Source organism: Takifugu flavidus, chromosome 9 (assembly GCF_003711565.1).
Source record: "Takifugu flavidus isolate HTHZ2018 chromosome 9, ASM371156v2, whole genome shotgun sequence".
NCBI lineage: Eukaryota > Metazoa > Chordata > Actinopteri > Tetraodontiformes > Tetraodontidae > Takifugu > Takifugu flavidus.
In genome coordinates, this window is record NC_079528.1 from 4,112,586 (window position 1) to 4,131,135 (window position 18,550).

At 42.4% G+C, this 18,550-nt stretch overlaps 1 protein-coding gene and 1 long non-coding RNA gene across 7 annotated transcripts; both read right to left on the reverse strand.

Annotated features, from left to right (window-relative positions):
- Positions 1 to 1,097: 1,097 nt before the first annotated feature.
- LOC130531259 (uncharacterized) lies at positions 1,098 to 2,967 on the reverse strand. The gene is made up of 3 exons (XR_008952055.1): positions 1,616 to 2,967; positions 1,322 to 1,449; positions 1,098 to 1,224 (listed from the first exon to the last, which is right to left on the reverse strand). It is a non-coding gene; the product is annotated as an uncharacterized LOC130531259 (long non-coding RNA).
- A 3,024-nt stretch (positions 2,968 to 5,991) lies between these two features.
- On the reverse strand, positions 5,992 to 18,494 carry ocrl (OCRL inositol polyphosphate-5-phosphatase). 6 transcript variants are annotated; one of them, XM_057042825.1, is made up of 24 exons: positions 17,970 to 18,388; positions 17,326 to 17,404; positions 15,449 to 15,540; positions 15,039 to 15,077; positions 14,602 to 14,715; positions 13,917 to 14,111; positions 13,588 to 13,831; positions 13,339 to 13,512; positions 13,152 to 13,253; positions 12,958 to 13,072; positions 12,703 to 12,819; positions 12,404 to 12,585; positions 12,016 to 12,127; positions 11,537 to 11,646; positions 11,119 to 11,254; positions 10,900 to 11,010; positions 10,634 to 10,799; positions 10,289 to 10,524; positions 9,716 to 9,739; positions 8,820 to 8,939; positions 8,660 to 8,744; positions 8,431 to 8,558; positions 8,201 to 8,312; positions 5,992 to 7,728 (listed from the first exon to the last, which is right to left on the reverse strand). In XM_057042825.1, exons 1-24 carry the CDS (start codon positions 18,010 to 18,012, stop codon positions 7,604 to 7,606), a joined length of 2,961 nt encoding a protein of 986 aa, XP_056898805.1. In that variant the 5' UTR covers positions 18,013 to 18,388; the 3' UTR covers positions 5,992 to 7,603. The 6 variants fall into 6 exon arrangements, with proteins under 6 accessions (XP_056898805.1, XP_056898808.1, XP_056898806.1 ...); XM_057042828.1 differs by lacking the exons at positions 17,326 to 17,404; positions 17,970 to 18,388 and adding an exon at positions 18,403 to 18,494; XM_057042826.1 differs by lacking the exon at positions 9,716 to 9,739.
- Positions 18,495 to 18,550: the final 56 nt, after the last annotated feature.

Below are 18,550 nucleotides of genomic sequence, written 5' to 3' on the forward strand. Positions count from 1 at the left end.
AGGTTTATTTCCTCTCTGGCCTGTGCATGTTAAGTTTAGAGACGTTTATGACACTGGCTCTGGCGCGCTGGAGGCTTAATAACGAAGGACGCGGAGGGTAATAAATCCTGCCCACACTGGAGTCGAGTCCTTCACATCTCCTGCCGAAAGTGTCAGCAGAGTAAACAGTCTGGTCAGCAGGATCTCCCACACTGTTGCTCGGCTGTCACTCAGCTGTTCTCCACGCCCTCGGCCTGCTGTGGGAAACCATTTATTTTTACCGCTGTGACTGATTTAGCAGCTGACGGTGGACGTCGAGTCTAAAGTGTTGCTACACAGGAGAAGAAAATGTACGTGGGGAGATTTGAAACAGCAGATAGCAAAAGGGAGGATTTCAGTGTCAAATTTAATGGGCGGATCTGATCTTTTTCCGCCTTGAGAAGCGGGTTCAGTGCTTAAACAGAACAATTTCAGAACGGACAGGTATAGCTGCAATAAAGATTTGGACATTGATAATTCTCACGATCTCCAAACTCCATCAACTGTGCAAAATTAGAGGATAACACCTCCCTCTTAGGTGCTGCTACACCATCCAATGATCCTTTTTCACTAGATTTTATGATCCAAATTTGGATGTGAACATCTTAAACCAGCCTATCCAGTTCACCAATGCAAACATTTATAGATATTATTCTTTACTTTTGCATTAAATGACATAATTTCCGAACCGATCGAACAAAGCAGCGTTCGTGAGCATTATCGTCTTTGTCTGGTCTGTGACCTCCGACCCTCCGCCTCCATCTGCTTCCAGTTGCTTTCCAAGGCCACGGCTGTGAACACCAGCGGGTGACTGGGTGCCACAATGTGGGGACAGAAAATACAGGTGAACGGCAGGTGTGACCTTTATGTTTTTAGCCAGCATAAGAACAAAACCCTGAAGGACGCCACTTTCTTTCATCCCAGATAAGAGCGCTTTGATACGAGAGCAATCAGAGGCTCTCGTGCTGGTTAAACCTCTCCTCGCCTGCACCGCATCGCTGATTAGACGGAACAAATGAAGCCGAAACGAGCGACATGAGGGTGCACAGGTGTGGGGGAACCAACCAGCAATCACCATTACCGGTCAAACCCAACCGCAATCATTTCAGCACCGGGACAATCGTGTCTGGTAATTGAGGCCAGGCAGAATCGGGACAGTGTCCAGCTGGCAGGACGTCCAGGTGAGACGCAACCGACAGGAGAGATCTGGTGGAAAACACAGACGCACAAAAGAGTAAACACAACAGATGCCTATCAGCCATGACTGCGAGTGAAGGACGCGCACATCCGTACACACACTCACACACGTGCACTAGCATCCAATCCTGTACTGCTGAGGATCATGGGAATCAGCCGGCAGTGTGATTACAGCCCCGACCTCTGACCTGTGTCCTCGAGCAAACGGAGGGTCAGATCCGCCGGAGCTACAGCCTGGCCGCAGTACACACACACACGCGCACACACATACACACACAGACACACAAAGACATGCCGTTGAGGGGAAAAAGTGGCACAAGTGATTCTCAGATTTTCACCGGTTGTTGTGTTAGGAGAGAAAGAAAACAAGAGGGAGCACGGAGGGAAAGTTGAGACTTACATCAGGTCCGGAGCGCCGCCTTTCAGATGGACGAGAAGGTTCTGAAGGGTGGACGGCAAAAAGGGATCAAGTGATCAGTGGGGGGGGGTGAGGAAAACTTATGTGTAAAACACTTTTTTTTACCTGTTTTTTGATCATTTATCATCATTTTCTTATTCATTTGTTTGAAGGGCACGTGAGCTTGTAGTGGTAGAATCAATATTCTGTGAACATTAGTGTTTCATCTCTAAAGATTCTGCTGTATGCAGCTTTAAATGACCCCTCTGGTTGTCTGAAGCAGCCGCCAGTTTGAATGAATCCTTTTTGCTCTTTTAAAGTCTCCATTAATGGATTTTATACACGCCGTCAGCAGCTGTGATCTTCGCTTAAAGCCAAGGTTACAGTAATGTCACTGATGTCAAATTTAATAGCTGGTGTCGTCCCACCTGCTGGCTGTGAGAAGCCTCTCGATGGCCTGCTCATAAAAAGGCACAAACACAAAGTTTATTCGGATCATTTACTTAGAGCCTGTAAGAGAGATTTTTTGTTTTAAAAGAAGCTCCATCTTAATCTGATACAGGAATATTCATTTAAAATCAAAATACTTTCATTTTGGTATCTTGCTCTATCCTGCAATCCTGCTCTTTCCCGTTCTCTCTCTCTCTCTCTCTCTCTCTCTCTCTCTCGCTCTCTCAGACAAACACACACAGACACACACACACACACACACCTAGAAAATGAGCTGTTACAGAGCTGCAGTGGCAGTCGAACTCTGTCTCCCTCCACATGGCTGCAGATTTGTCAGGGGGATACCATCTATCTGGAAGCACCAATATTAAGAGCAGTTAATAAAACAAAGGGAAATCTCGTTTCATTTCGTATTCAGCCGCATTTCCAGCACCGAGTCATCAAGCAGGTCCCAGAGGGAGTGTGTTAAACACTGGGCAGCCCAGCCTTGCAGAGAAAAATACAGTGCAATGGAGTTGGTCCTGCCTCCGCTGCCTTTCCCTGCCTCTGGATCTGATACTGCAGCACGTCTGTTATCTCCTGGAGAGGTTGGAGAATATTGCAGAAGCAGGCGAACGCTTGTGGCGCATAAGTGGAACAAAGGCAATGGGAAAGAACCATACCTGGTGTATATTAAAGCTTTAAGGGCTGGAAAACTTTCTCATCTGATTTATCATCCATGAATACTAAAAAAAGAAGAAAGAAAAGAAATCAGACCATACAGATGTAAGCTATCCCATGACACATTTATTATGGATATTATGGAATATATTATGGAAAAACATGCATGGCTTTGTCAAGTATAACTGCTGGCTGGACTTAAAAAATGGCCAGGAATGTCTCTCTTCAGTGTGCGACTATTTGGTTCATCCTTTTGTGTTGCTTTTAAGTTAGCATAATGCTAACATCATTAAAATATCATTTAAAAATAGGTAAAATGAAAGTCTCAAAACTTTAAAATGGAACATTTTTAATTATAACATTATAACATTGGCACAAAGGCATGAGAATGATAGTGACCTTCTGACCTTACGGAACTATACAGCTACTCCATCAAGAGGAAATAGCTTGGGTCTTAAATGAGGAGATGGATCTGATCCATGGGACTTCCTATTTGATGAATATTCTCTATTTCAATCCTCTTGTGTTTCCGTTAACAAGGCTGTTCTTGGCTCTTCAGCCAAGGTGACTGAGGTCATCACAGCTGTGTTTGTCACCAGAGCTCTGGGCTTTTCTCCAACATTCCTACCGCTGCTACATTTTCAGTCATTTTCACGGCTGTAAACTCTCCTCGTTTCATCACGCTGCCACTATACACCCTCTCCCCCTCCTCACCTTCTTCCGCTGGGCCTTCACGTTGGCCAGCTGCTGTTCGGAGATTCTCGCTCACTCTTAATCCCAAACACCCCGCCATCACAGTGTCTGGCGATCCTGCAAAAGGGAATCAGAAAGGAGGCTTCATTCCTGATGGTGTTGAGGAGCAAAATCACGCTGCAGGGATAAAAAAAAAAAATGCTTTGTTTCCAACTTGAGTAACCAGGCATTGCACTGGAAGAAGGATGAATGGACATAAATAAAGGAAACCTCTGTCCATCAGCCCTCTACCAAGGAGTTAATGTTGCCTTTATAAAAACTGGAGATACATTTAAAAATCTTTGCTATTATGATGCGATACATAATGTAATACTACATAATCAAAAATATATCTTATATAGTGTGGTACTGCAACAAACGTGGCCGTCTGCGCTCAAAAACAGCCAGAAAGTGCATATAGTTTAACCTGTAAATTCCATTCTGAAACTTTAAAATAATGGTCATGTTTTAGCCACTAGGGGGGCAGAGAACTGGAAAACGACACATATAAGCAGTTGCCTGATTTTGACATTAAATGAGACATTCGTCTGCCTTTTTTCAAAAGAAGTAAAGTCAAATATTTCCTCTCCTTTGATCTCAAACAAGTCAAAGAAACTGTTTCTTCAGCTGTTCACCAGCAAAATGCTAACTGGCCAAGTCTGCTGACCCGAGCTGCTCATTTGAGCTCAAGACAAATCATTTTATGAGCCGCATGCAAAGATAAGAAGCGCCAAAACTTAAGTGAAGCATTAAATTAATATAAATAATCACTTTAAAGACTATTAAATGCTTCATAAAGCTTAGTGGGATAAGTTTTCCACTCAACTACTATTAATCGAAGCCGTTTTAAAGGTGCAGTAACAGTGTTTCATCACTTGGTGGCAGTAAAACGAGATTTTAAATCAATGGCTAATCGCATAAACTTAAAAATTGACAACACGGACGATGTTGTCATGAAGACAAATCTAACAAATCCAAGAGGACGTATAGAGCACTATGTAGGTAAAAAATATATGGAATATGCTGCAGTCCATTCCTGTTGTATTTAAATCAGCGAGGGAATTTGGAATTTTTGGCAAAGTTACAAGCAGAAAAGAAGACCAATCTGTCATGAGGAATAAGTGTTTTAAGCAGGACCTCATTGCTCACGGTCAGAACATAATCAATCCACTTTGGGGGCTTTTACCTTTGCTCACTATTGTGAAATCCATGTGAGCATCTGCTTTTGTTGCACATTCTAGAGCAGAGATGTAATGATAAATTAATCTCAAAATGTCACAAAAAAAAAGCCCCCAAAACTGAGTTGTTCTGTATTAATTGCCAACTGATCAACTGCAGAGTCCCTTAGATTTCTGGGTCCGTACACCATGAGGCCAGAGCTTCTCGCTTCTTAAACTAGACTGATTAGACATCATGCACCAGTTTGGATGCGTCACTAAACTCAGGTTTGTAGACTTAACTCAACGGCTGTGTATGAACCACAGTCAGAGAGAGTTGCATCTTTAAAATGGAGCAGAAATTCTCCAAAAGCACCACCACAAAGGGGAGTAAACATCATCACAGGCAGTGCACCATTATGGGGAGATCACTGACTTGTCTCCTCCACATCCTACTCCCGCAGCTGCTTTCAATTTAGCACCAGGAGACACCGAGAGCAGGAACATTACAGCACTGCAGCCCAGCCAGCACTACATCTGTATGAGAGAAATTAAAGCTCTCCTCACATCTGCCTGCCTGAGAGAAAAAGGAGGATCTTCCATGTGTTAAGGAAAAGTTGGTAATTGAGACTGCGGTGGGCCATCAGTCCACAGTGTGTAACTGCTGGTGGTCAACAGCCAGCGGGCAGAGCTTTACACCAGCAGCTACGGAGGATTTAACAGGAAGCGAAGAACAGAGGACACTATCGCCCTCTGGTGGTGATAATCCATCATCGCACATGTACGCTCAGTAGGAGATTCTTGTTCTGCAGCCTCCATGTGCTCGTCCATCAGGTGTTCCACCTCCTGATCCTGCAGGGAGGCACAGAGAACGTAATGGAGTAAAATATATGGGTTTAAATGCGCAGCTGGAAATTTTACTAGGGAAACAAGTGTTAGGAATGCCACACAGGACATGAAGCAGACAGCCAGCTGCAGCAGTACTTTACCTTCTCGCATACAGTTTTTCCACCTGTGCATCCACATTGCAGCGAGACTCAATTGTGATGGAGGATTTTAACCCTTCTGCTTGTCTTCTAGATCTACATTCTGACTTTCAAAACAGGTTTTCTCCTCTTCAAAACAATAAGCCTGATGGGTCCAATGACACAGGAAAAAATATATAGTTTCCCATCAAACTGCCCACATTAATTTTACCCTAAAAATGGCACTGGAACAATAATGCAGAGGGAAAAGTCATGCTGTCGACTGCGCAGAGGGATTTGTTCAGATAGATAATCAAGCCTATCAGGAAAATATGTGTGACAGTACAAAAGTGTTGATACTGCTGCCTCTAATGCATGTGTGAAAGTGGCGTTGGAGACAAAGTGCAAGACCAGATTTATACACAGTTTTATTTCAGTTAAATAAATTAAAAGCACCCCAAATCTTAACATTTGAAAATAGGTGCAAATATTTCTGCGTACCTCGAGCTTACCTTAACTTTATAAACGTGACGAAAACCGAAAGACAAAATGCACAGTGACGCTCACAAAAAGCAACCGGCACCATGGGAGACGATAGGGTGAAGTTCAGAGGATAATATAACGGGGGATTCCCGTTCAACATCTTGATGTTTGGAGTGAATAAATAAGAGTGAAATCAGAAGGAACTCTTTAGATCCAACCTTGATTTTGAAGAAGAGTCTACTGAAGGCAAATTGGGCAGAGAACAACACACAACTAGAACATCACAGTGCTGTGATTGTAGGTGTTTGTCACAATATATATGTGTCTTCAACAGCAATCAATGAGATCCCCAACCAGTTTCTGACATTACAACGGAATTTAATGTCAAACGGGAATCTTTGTCCAGTGGGAGAGCGACAACTTTGGGATTAATCATATGAAAGGTCCATTGTCTGACATGAGAACTGCAGCACTGTTGTAAAGTTTAAAAAAAAAATAAAGGTACAGCCAAAATCCTTCTAAGAGTATCAGCTTTTGAAACACTGGCTCTCTTTGCATGATGAAGTCTAACACAGGAGAATTACAGGTGGCATGAAGGAAGAAAACCCCATGTAAACAAACGCAGAATAAAAGTACCACTTTGACAACAAACAAGACAAACTGTCACAGTTTTACCATCACGACAGCCAAACAGACTTTAACCACCATAAGCAACGGTCCCATAGTCATGACACGGCGCAACAATCAATATTTACATGATATAAGACATGAAGAACTTCAGACAATCATTCTTTGCTGGACTCTGGCAGATCAGGGAATTAGTGTGTTTACAGGTTGGTTTAATGGCCAACCCGGCGAGATTTAATGATAAGTGACTGACTTACATTAAAACACGGCAAAACATTCATATTTGGTAAAAAACAAGTGTTGTTTAGAAATATTTTACAACTAAAAGCAGAGATGAAAAATTGTGAGAAAATTATTTAAACAAAAAAAAAAAGATATAAATAACAGGTTAATGCTGATGCGATGCTCACATCTGACCCAGCGCTATTAAAATGCTGCTTAACTATTGATTGTCATTATTAATCTGAAGTTTAAACAGAATAATTTCCATACAGTCCTCTATGATTAAACCTTTTTCAAATTAGGTAACGATTTGAACTGTGCATTGGTTTTCAGCCTAGGTTTCTTCTCTTTAGTGTAACTGAGACTTTCGAGACTCCACAGATATATATAGTGCCTCTATATTCATTTCAAACTCACTATTGGGGGGGGGGGTTGGCATCAGAATAATGAGGAGGACCCTCTGAGGACAGAAACACCGGTAGTGTGGAGCCATGGCATCTTTATGTCATCAGAGGAGCGAGTTCAAAAGTCTCCCAAAAGTGTTTCCATCTGGGACGACGAAATTAGGGCGTGACTGATGTTGGGTGTCTTTCTTAATGTTGTTCTGTGACCAGAATAGTGTTTGTTTGCGTAGATACATCGGGGCAACAGTAAGCAGAACAGGGACTGAACTCTAAATTTGAGAAGGGCCTTGGTTACTCTTCGTCTCCCGCCATGAGGAAACCCAGGATAAAGTCTATAGCTTTCTGCCGGTCCTGCTGCGTCTGCCTGCCCGCGAGGTTGGGAGGAGGTCGGATCAGGAGGCTGGCGAAAAGTGTTGCTAAAACAAGAAAAAGACAAAGGCTTTACAAACCCAACAGACACCAGACAACACAAGACTTCAATTTTGGATGAGCTGGGTTACATTTGCTTTTTTCGTCGCAACACTGGGCCCATGAGCCAGTCCCAGGCTGTTTAACGATTCACCGTACTTGTAATTGTGTTTCAATACCCGACGTGCTCCTATTTATGTAATCTAAAATTAATTTCCCCTGGGGATTAATGACATTATTACAAAGCTAAAAATTTACAGTGGTATGACATTTAAGAAAAACTAAACCACTATGTTATGATTGTGCTAGTTTCTACACCAGGTGAGATGGATAGAGGACAAGCTGTTAATGGGGTCAACACGGAGTCCAGCTGAACCCTGCTTACAAGCTTAAAAATGTCCACATACTGTACATAATACAACCTTCCCTTTTGCCTTTAATTGTTGCCATTTTAGAACATGACGACCTGTGTGTTCATACCCAGGAGACTGGCTGTTAAGTTGTTGTTGTGCGAGTGCTTCAGAAGTTCCTTCAGGAAGGCCATTAGATAGCGAAACACATTGCGGTGAGCTGAGGGCAACTGGGACACCAACTGTTGAGTGGCAAAATAAGCTTTTGATTAAATCACAGCAAAGTAGTATGAAATACATGGACATTGATGAACTATCTGAAGTAGATAACTGTGTGGTATTTAATCTCAGTACCAGTACCTGCTTGCAGAGGCGGCTGTCGTGGTTACAGTCGAGGCATCGTTGGTAGAGTTCATAACATACGACAGGTTCTGGCAGGGCCTCCAAAAAGATCAACAGGACCTCGGCTACAGAGTGGTTACAACCAGCTACAGAAACAGTTAGGGAGGAACACCGGAGGGTCATTTATATATTTATATACTATATATTTATATACTATATGTTAACGCCTTTCACTGAGTAAGGATACAGATGGTGTCTGGGATGCTGGTGTCCAGAGAGTCAATGATGTTCTGCATCTCCTCCTGTAGGCCTGGTGTCTGGAACAAGTCCTCCTGTGAGACATTCGGGAGCGTGAGGGTCCGCACGTTTATCATCTTCCTACCGGGACAGCTGCTGCCAAATCTCACCTGATCACAGGCTTTTGTGTACAGATGGTTGACAAGAATCCACACTTCCTTGGGGATCTTTAGAGGTTTTTCCTCAGAACATGTTCCCTCCACAGTCAGAAAATTCACCTTTGACCTTTCCTGAGGAAATAAAACATTACTGTGTAAGAAACTTAAAAGGGAGGGGTCTGCTATAAATCACATGTTCAGTTGTGGGTGTGTGGCACAGCTTTAACAGACTAGTGGACTTTATTGCCTGCATAATCATCTTTCACATTAAACTGGCACGGTCTGCTTTATGAACCTTAGCCTTCTCAGACTAAATGATAATGATAAGCAGGTGAAGTGGTCTTTCAAAGCCAAAAGATAAATTATATGATACCCTGACTGGACAATAAATAGAGTCTAAAGTTTAATCCAGCACCCATTGGTACTTTATTGTCAACAGATGTTCAGTGCCAACTTGAGGAAATATATTGCACTTTTTGATATAAATAAAAATCAAAAATCCACATAATTATGTTGCTTTTGCAAGCAAATTAAACATGTATTTATGTTGGATTGAGATTAAACCAACAAACCAACCATAAAACTACATTCCTCGGTCCCAATGACCTGAAGATGTTATGAAAGTGCCTAGCAACGCATCAACAATGTCAGAACATTGTGTTTCTAACTCTACAAGTAACCCGGAACCTTAGCTCTCATATGCAAATCTAGCAAGCATTGCATCATTAACGCTCACAAAATCCTTGCAGGAAAGGCGTATACACAATGCCTTTCTTTGTCTGATATATACTGTATATTGACGTGAATTTAAGGTCAATAAAGCAATATAAAAGGTCAGGAAAAAGAAAGAAAAAAAATCACACCCTGATCTCCACGACAGATGATCAGAATCACTGTAAATGTTTTACCTTATCCATGTAGCTGTCCTCTCCCTGAACAAGAAGTCAGCCACAACCAGAGTGAAGAGTTGGAAAGGAATGATCGATATAAGGAGAGACGATGGAGGAAAAACAAAAGTAGAAAGCAGATAGAAGTGGAAAGCATAATTCAGAATGGGAAAACCAGCATGACTCATTGATCAGAAATATCAAGCCAGCAGGAAAAGTCAAAGTCAAGCTAAAACCCAGGAGTGCTTAATAATAGCGCCACTACGTTCCAGATGCAGAAGTTAAAAATAGTGACTTGTAAACAGACCGAAGTAAGTGTCGAGACTGGAGGAGTCTATTTTTACAATGTCCCAATATGTCCTAATGAGTCAAGTTAAACTGGGTTTTAACCTCCTTTTAAATGTTTTTGTCACGTCCCTGTTCCCATAAATACACACACTGAGACATTCTTAGTTCAAATTCGGGCGTTCTGCAAGAGTAAAGAGTAAAGAGAAAGTTTAATGATGCATTTAGGTGTAATTCAGTACTGAGTTAGGTACATCGCGTCTAACTGGATTTCCCCTTTTTTCATGAGTACCAGAGTGTTTTTCTCACCAAGTCGATGAGTTTGGTGATGGGGATCTCTCGGATGGGTTTCTTCATGCGGCAGAGAGTCTCCAGCGACGTGCCAAAGCAGCTGGGCAGGTAGTTTCCCGAGATCGTAATAAAGTAGTCCTTGCCACGGTCCAGGTGGAGCACCAGGATCTCCTCTATGGAGTCTTCGCTGGAGTTCAGCAGCGTGACAGCATCCTTACTGACATACACCTCAAGATAGATCTCCAGGGTTTCATCTGTTCAGGAGAGAACTGTGATGAGGAGACTGGAAGTGCCTTTGGACAGTTTCATTGTGCGCAAAAGCACACTACACCAGTAACAACTGGACGTTGAACGAAGGCTTACTTGGCTCTAAGAATCCATCACTGGGTTCTGCACGGAGCCAAGGTTTACAATACTGAGAGTCGTTCAATTTGGGGATGAAAGCAAAGTGACAGGGGACCTGGCCATCGTTCGTTATAAGGAAACGATCCTTTTGAAGGCGCCGGAATTTCACGTTCTCAAAGGTAAACTACAGGAGAGAGAGAGGTAGGGTAGAAATAATCGTTTACCAATTACAAAAGGAAACTGTGTAATGATTAGTGGTGATTGGTGCACAGGTATGTGAGCACCTCTCTTCTGCTCAAAGACACAGATGGAAGGAACTCATTCTCCATCCTGTCCATCGCTCGAACAATCTCCTCAAAGACCTTCTTCTGCCGTTCCTCATTCACTACTTTCACCTGTTAAACAAACCATGAAGGTTTTCATTGGCTACATTAAAAATCGTAGATGTCACAAGAAAATATATTTCCTATTTTTTATAGGAAATGAAAACAGCGGATTCTGACCCCAATTTCGAAGAGGGAGCTGACAGGCTTGTGGTCACTCGTTTGCAGGTCCATGTGACTTCGGTATTTGAGCTGCTTGACACTGTTGCCCCTCCACAGGATTCTGTCGCACCAAGCTGGCACACGACACTTTCCACTGCAGGAATCGTCATTTTAAATCACACCCAAAACTCGCTCACACTCATTTCTCTATGCCTGATGATTGTAATGGACAACTCAAACTTAAAAACGTAGACATTAAGGTAGCCTACAGACTCTTTTTAAACTTCCTTTAATGGATTCATTTGCGTTAGAAGGCGAATAGATCAATCCCAATATGCCCGTATGACCTTCCACTTTAATAATTAATAAATTTGACAGAATCTTCATGACATATGTTCATCTGGACAGGTGAGATAGTGTAACATGGTATTTTTACCTTGAATCCCAGCGATCGGTTTTGGGGTCGTATTTATACGTAGGAAGGAAATTGATCTCTCCTTCTGTGAAGTCTGTGAAAGCTCTCTTTGTCTGCCTCTGAATGTTGAGCTATACATTGAAAAATGTAAAACCCATTTGTTTTATCAGCTCAAAATCAAATACTTTGTTATCCTTTACTACAACACAAACAGGGATGATCTTAATTTCACTGAAAACAATCCACTAAGGCACGATTTTTGTTTTACCTACTCAGCTAATCTGGTGACAAAGTACTGTTAACCATTTGCAAGATTTACAAAGGACGCAGCTTAGAAAGTAAAAACATCCTGGAATGTTTGAGAGTTTAATCCCAAAAGAACATAAAAGCACTCGTGTAAATGTTTCAAAACTGCTAAGAAGGATAAGTAAAACAAGATAAACAGGTGTCAGTTCCCAGTATATCATGATTTATTATGTCCACAGATTATCCCTACTTACCTGATCAAACTCCTGAAGCATTTTTAATTCACGCTTGGCAATAAGCTGTTTCACTTCAGCAGCATCATACATAAACAGGCGATAGTTTAAATCCCCGAGCCAGAAGACGACACTGAAACCAAACAGAACAACAGAGTTACTCCACCTAAAGCGATTCCTAGTTCCCTCAACAAAATGATTCCATATTCTGACAATATTAGAGTTCTTCATGCATCAATTGTGCTGAGTGGCTCCTGTTTATACTGCAGAATAATAAAGGAAATTGTTACATTTAAACACTATTCTCTAAAATATGAATATACAATCATTAACTCCAACACACAATGCAAACACAAGAGGTGAGTGAGTACATGAGGCCCTGCCCTTTAAAAAAAAGAATTGTACTCACTCGTGCTTGACAATACTGAGTGGGGGGTGGTCCAGTAAGTGGAAGGTCATTCGGGCACATATATCTTTATAGTCCTGGTTGCGGCGCTCAAAGTCATCAACATGTGCTGCCAGATGGGAATTGACAATGCAGAAACTAGTGTTGTGGAAAACAAACCTAACTGCTACTCCTCCTTTGTTTCCCTAAAAAAAAAAAAAAGGATATCAAATGAAGTGTCGCATTCACCAGAAAACAGTCTATTTTCATGCATCCTTTCATGATGTTTTTCGGAAGAAGTTGCTCTGTTCAGTGTGACGAACCATTTTCCCCATGATTCCTGTTCCAACATGCTCTGCAGCCACTTCTTTCATGTAATTTCTGAGGGACTTCTTGACAAAGACCACGAGCATCATCCCAACCAGTCGAATAATACGGACCTACACAACAACAAAAAAAGACTATGGCTAATGAAGAGCTAACATGCAGGATGCGCTTAGACTTGAACAACAATTCTTCAGTTTAAACATTCTCCCGTTGTGATAATCGGGAATGTAAAGATCTCTGGCTCTTCTCACCCTCTTGTATTTGGCTTTTGGGTGCAAACTCCTCTCCACGGCTTCAACCCATAGCTGCTCCTTGGAAGAGTCCATGTAGAAGAACGCTTCAGTGCTCAGGTCCAATTCCTGAAAACTAGAGTTGTGAAACAAGTCAACAATGCTGGCGTTTGAAGAGCGGAGCAGAATAAAGTCTTCGATAAACTCTCACTGACCCAAGAGCATAAATATCTGGAGGGTCTGTGTCACAGCAGAGCCATGGCTCGAGGGTGCTGTCTGGAGACTGACCGTTTACGTTCCATGTCCCTGTAAAAAGCCTAAATAAAGAAAATATTGCTAGGTTAATATGCAAAGTAAGCACATGAAACCTATGATAGAAAAGTATAAAGAGGCTTCCCTCACCTGAAGGTTTTAATGTCCACATATTCGCTCTCCTTCTTACCCAGACGGTGTTTAATGAGGTATTCTCTTTGTCCTGCCTGGCTGGAGAACATAGCCTGCCTCATGGTGTTTGAAGTGGGACTGTCGCACCAAGACAGTGGCCTGTCTGTGCTCTCGAACCCTGATGTGAAACTCCTGGAAGGGGATATTTATTATTTAAAGCGGGAATATCTTGGATAAGTTAGAGTGTGACAGTGATTGTGAACTCACTCTGGTTTGGCATTAGGTGTGAAGGCATTGGCCTGGATTGGGACAGCTCTCTCTTTAGCCACAGGCGGAGGAGGTGGGGGGTTTGATGGAACATAGGGGGCTTTCCGTGGAGGTAGAGGAGGGATGGGAGGTTGCTGCCTGGGGGGTACGATGCGATTCTGGTGATTCTTCTTCTCTTCCACTTTCAGAGAGTTACTAAAACTGTCCTCAAAGCCAAAGTCGGAGGCCAGCATCTGCACTGGATCTTAGGTATCAACCAGAAGAATCAAATTAACAGAATTAAATTATCAATGTAGAAAATCAGCAACTACCCAAAGACATTACATTACCTGGCTTAGTCTGAGTTCCTGATAAGCTGTTGATGACATTTGGAGGCACTGCACTTGTAAGTTTAGTTTGGTTGATTCCAGAGCTCACCGCGTTAGCAGCTTTATTTGCTCTTTGAGGAGGTATGGGGACTGGACCTCTCAGGGCTACTGGTGTAAATGGCTCCATTGCTTTTGGTTTCACAAGTTTGGTTTGAACTGAGGAAATCAAAATGTCAGCGTCAGAAAGACACGCGAGTTCTGACCGCTCTCTGTGTAAGCAGCAATAAAAAAACAGAAGTCACCATATAGAAGGAAATATCACCTTAGAAAAGCATGCTAAAACTGAAGCAAGAGCTGCACTGAAGCAAGTTAGTGCCACACTCAACCGCAGCGTCAATCTACCTCAATCTACTTTGCCTCAAATAAAATATTAACAGTTACAAGTACTAAATGTCCTCTCTGTCATCTAAAGTATGTGCTTAACCTAGACCAGAATGTAAAGACAAATACATTGCAAATATAGTAGTATAGATGTTTTGGCACCAATTCCTACTACCTTTCCTGTGTATATACACTTAAAGCCAACAATAAGCCTCACACACATTCATCTCACACACACACACAGATGCCATCGCCCTGTCATTCCCATTAATAAATGAGCACCCGCTTTGCAGTAAATCTACCATTACACGCTGGTTTCACTCACCTTGTTGCTGAACACTCTTCACCTGGGTAAGGAAAGTCTGAGTCCGATCATCATCTTGGAGTTCCAACAGTAGCTCAGGGGCTTTTTCTCCTTTAACTCGTAGCCGAACAGGGGCTTGAATTCAGAAAAGGAACCATGCAGATTTACAAGTTGCACAACTCTGAACTTGTAAACACAGTGAAAATGCAGACTGAATGCAAAACACAGCAGTGCAATAGAACAGTGGCACAATTGAGCATTCTTTCTGAGAGCCTTAGTAACTCATGACCCACATCAGCTGCTAAATAAAGGACATAGATTTTTTGGCTTAAGGCATGCTTTCAAATGCAGTACAGCTGGATGGTGTGGTAAAGCATTACATGATTGTGTGTCTTGTCTGGTTGTTTTAGGGAAATGAAACAAACCAGAGAGCCTAAATAAAGGCGGCAAGTACTTACAGTCTTCCGAGAGGTTTATGAGAAGAGCCTCTTCAGCTTCTGAAAAAAAAGAAGTTTTGATATTAGCAACTGAGGTTATGGTAGCGAGTGATGAGAATGTCTCCGTGAAATAATTTATTAATGTATGATAGACATGTAGATTTATCCCCACAACCCTTGCCTGGCAGTGGGGATAAATCTTCGGTTCAACAACAGTGTGTCAGGTTCCCGAGCGAACAAGAACCTGCCCTGCCTATTGGATGGACTGCGAGGTGAGAATTGACCAATGTGTTGCGCCTATTCGACGGGAATTGCAAACATCTCAGAGGGACACAAATGAACGAGAAAAGGTTTAAGGGTAATTTCAACTGAAAAAATGTAATCACATTCAGATGTCTGAGCTTTGTTAGATGGAAATAAAGGTTACGTACCTCGTACAAGTTCAAATTTACCATTGATCGGAATGGACAACTGAGCCACTGGACGAGACACAACCGCTTCAGGAGTGGCCAGAACACCTAGTCTGCATGAGTAAAGCACAGATTTGTATTGGACAACGGAAGATTTATCTCATATTTCCATATCAATATGCTATAAAAGAGGTGTATTAGGTGTAGTATAAGTGTAGTATCAGAAGTGTCATGCAGTAAAATGTGAACAAAGGCTGCATGCTCAGCAAAACAAGATATGTGAAAGTATAATTAAAGAGTTTTACGAAACATGCTTTTTGTGTCTCTTAAGTTTGTTCAACAACCTATTTGTCATCGGTGCATGAAAACTTGAGGACATGCCGAGTGATTTTGTTACAGCCATCGCTATGTCTCACAGGTTACTATAGTTTACTTGTTCCCTCCGGAATTTGAAACACATCGTGCGTGGATTGCGTAATACTTGTGCATTTCTTGCGTGTAATCGCGTGTTGTTGCCAACACGTTGTCCCTCCAAACTCCAACGCATGCTGGCGTGGCCAGGCCACATCCCTCTGCCCATACAGGGCTTTTAATCTACAGTATAATGTGAAACACTTCAAGGTGTATTTGGCGTGTGTGTATTGCCTATACACTAAAAACGTACCACGTGTTAATAACACTTAAGCCACATCACTGGTGTGTATGCTCACATGCAAATGTCTAGTTGAAAATTTGATTTTGTTTTAGTGAGGGCTAATGCACAAAGACGACACACGTTCTGCTCCAGTAGCTACATGCATCAAACGTTAAAAAAAAAAAAAACACTGCTGTAGGTTTCTCAATACTTAATTTTCATCAGTTTGACATCATTTATGGTCATTACTCAAGCCGTGACAAAGGTTTACTAGCAAACCGGGGTCAAAGCAGCACAAAGGAAATTGCCCCCGTTTCCTCTGCACTTCACAATCAGTCCAATTCCTAAAAAAAATGGAAAATGATTCAGGTCTGCAGGCTGATGTGTCAGCAGGCCTTGTAGTTCCCCTAAATCAGGGACCATCCCTTTGTCATAGACAATAATACTAATGGACCATGATGACCAGTCAATCTTGAAAGGCAAAATTTACAAACCACAGCCTAGAATCAATGTTATTTTTTTAAATAGATTTTTCAGCCTTTAATCGATTAATAAATAAAGTCAGACACCGTACGTCCGATCCACCATCTGATTGAACTTTTACTCTAATTTATCGTCTATATAACTGTGGTTGCAGAATGGCCTCACAAAATGAAGCAAAATATGACAAGTACACAAAATCTGTTTATTATACTATAAGAAATCCCCCAGCAGCAGCCTAACTCCATGGATTTCCTCTCTGGAGTGAACTAGGCAGTTTGAAGGCAGTCAGCTGAGGCTTGTGTGGCCATGTGAGCCTGATTACTTTCCACAGTTCAGTGGAGGAATTCCAGATCATGCTAACAGACCTGGGTGCCCTGTGTATATGTAAACTATCTAGCAATTGCACAGACACATGTCAAAACCTGCTACAAACACCTCAACACCCACAGCCAACTACCCCTGCATTGCATGTCACTCAACAGATTAAAAAATGTGAATAAAATGTGATAAAATCCTCTCAATGAATCAAAGACATTTCTATCCCTTGCACATATCCACACTGATCCCTAAAGCAATTCCCTCTAGAGGCTTTTTAATCCCCAATGCATAATTTACTGATCTATTTATTTGGTCCAAGACAACCAAGCGTGCGTGTCATTACTCAAACTGTCAACAGCCCTGGTAAACGCCACGCTTACGTGTCATATGATGCCAGTGAGAGCTCATGACATGTGCCACCTACTTGACAGAAAAAGGCAAAATCTTCACTCCTGATACTTACATAAACTCTCCACTGCGCTCTATTAGTGACAGCAGTCTGGGCTCCTTCTGGCCAGCCCTCAGCTCCTGTCCTCTAACAGTGTGAGCATCACAATCAAGGAATTATGTGGCCACGAAGGAGAAACACGCACGGTCATCACAATGACTGTTGAACAAGGATTCATCTCAATCACCCGGGGTTAGATTTTTAGAAAATCGAATAAAAGAAGCCAAGCCACGCCACGCCAAGCCAAGCCACGAAGCAGTTATTGCGACTAATGACAAGTTAACAAGCCACCAAAGGGAAGGGAAATCAGTCAGATAGTTGCCAGGAAGGAAAGCGTTTGCAAATAAATTTTGGGAAACGTTAATTTGACGAGACAGAATAGCGAGTGAACTCTACGAGAAACTGGTTTGGTATGGGGTTAGACTGCGGTCAGAGAAGCCCGAAAGACCCGGAAAACATAATTCACCAGCTGACCATCAAACTATATTGTTAATGCCTGCTCCATCTTGCAAGTAATTCTGTAAAACTGGCTGATTTACTCACGTGAAAAGACACTTTACAATAACATATTCCAGTAAAGCTAACGTTAGCAACAAGCTAAAAGAAACTGGGAGCAGGGGAAGAAAAGCCCACAGTTCCAACTTAATTCAAAAAGGATATTGCAAGGCATTCCTCGCCACCTATCCCTAAAGTTGCCTCCATTCTTACCGCCAATGAATAAAGGACGATTTAGCATTGGCTCACGCTTTTCATTTGGTTCAGTCCGGACACGGTGGAGAAAGTTAAACCCCCACCCGGTTCAGCGAAGCGGTTAGGCGGCCTTCCGGGATGACAGCTGTCCAGCGCCGTGTGGCTAAAGCTAAGGGCTGATTAGCTTCTTCGCCACAGAGCCAGATGTTGCTGCCGCTGCTGGTGCTATTGCTACGACTGCTGCTGCTGGACGGGGGTTGCAAAGTCAGCGCCACGGCGTGCACATGCAGCGTTTAAAATGCTCGGATCGACAACTCCTAATATCCTGCGTCGCTCCAGTGCGGCAGCAGATTTGTCACATTACACGGCTTGTAGGGGATTAAAAATTAGATCTTTACGCACCAGTGCAGATGTAAGATTCCATCACCCCCCCGTTCCAAGTTCCTTAATTCGGCTTCATCTTCATTCTATTTAAGGGAAAGGGTCACGTGAAGTATGGGAATTATAGCGCCGCCTGTTGACGCGGAGTATTACATCAATCCGACTTTGC

Bases quoted from the DNA above. Each gene is read 5' to 3' on its own strand.
- ocrl (XM_057042825.1), bottom strand. From the start codon at position 18,012: ATGGAGGCAACTTTAGGGATAGGTGGCGAGGAATGCCTTGCAA. The intron at 14,112-14,601 runs GTGAGTGAAACC...TGATTTCCTCAG, and splicing joins GAAGAGTGTTCAGCAACAAG to TTCAAACCAAACTTGTGAAA. The intron at 11,647-12,015 runs GTAAGTAGGGAT...TTCAATGTATAG, and splicing joins TGCTTCAGGAGTTTGATCAG to CTCAACATTCAGAGGCAGAC.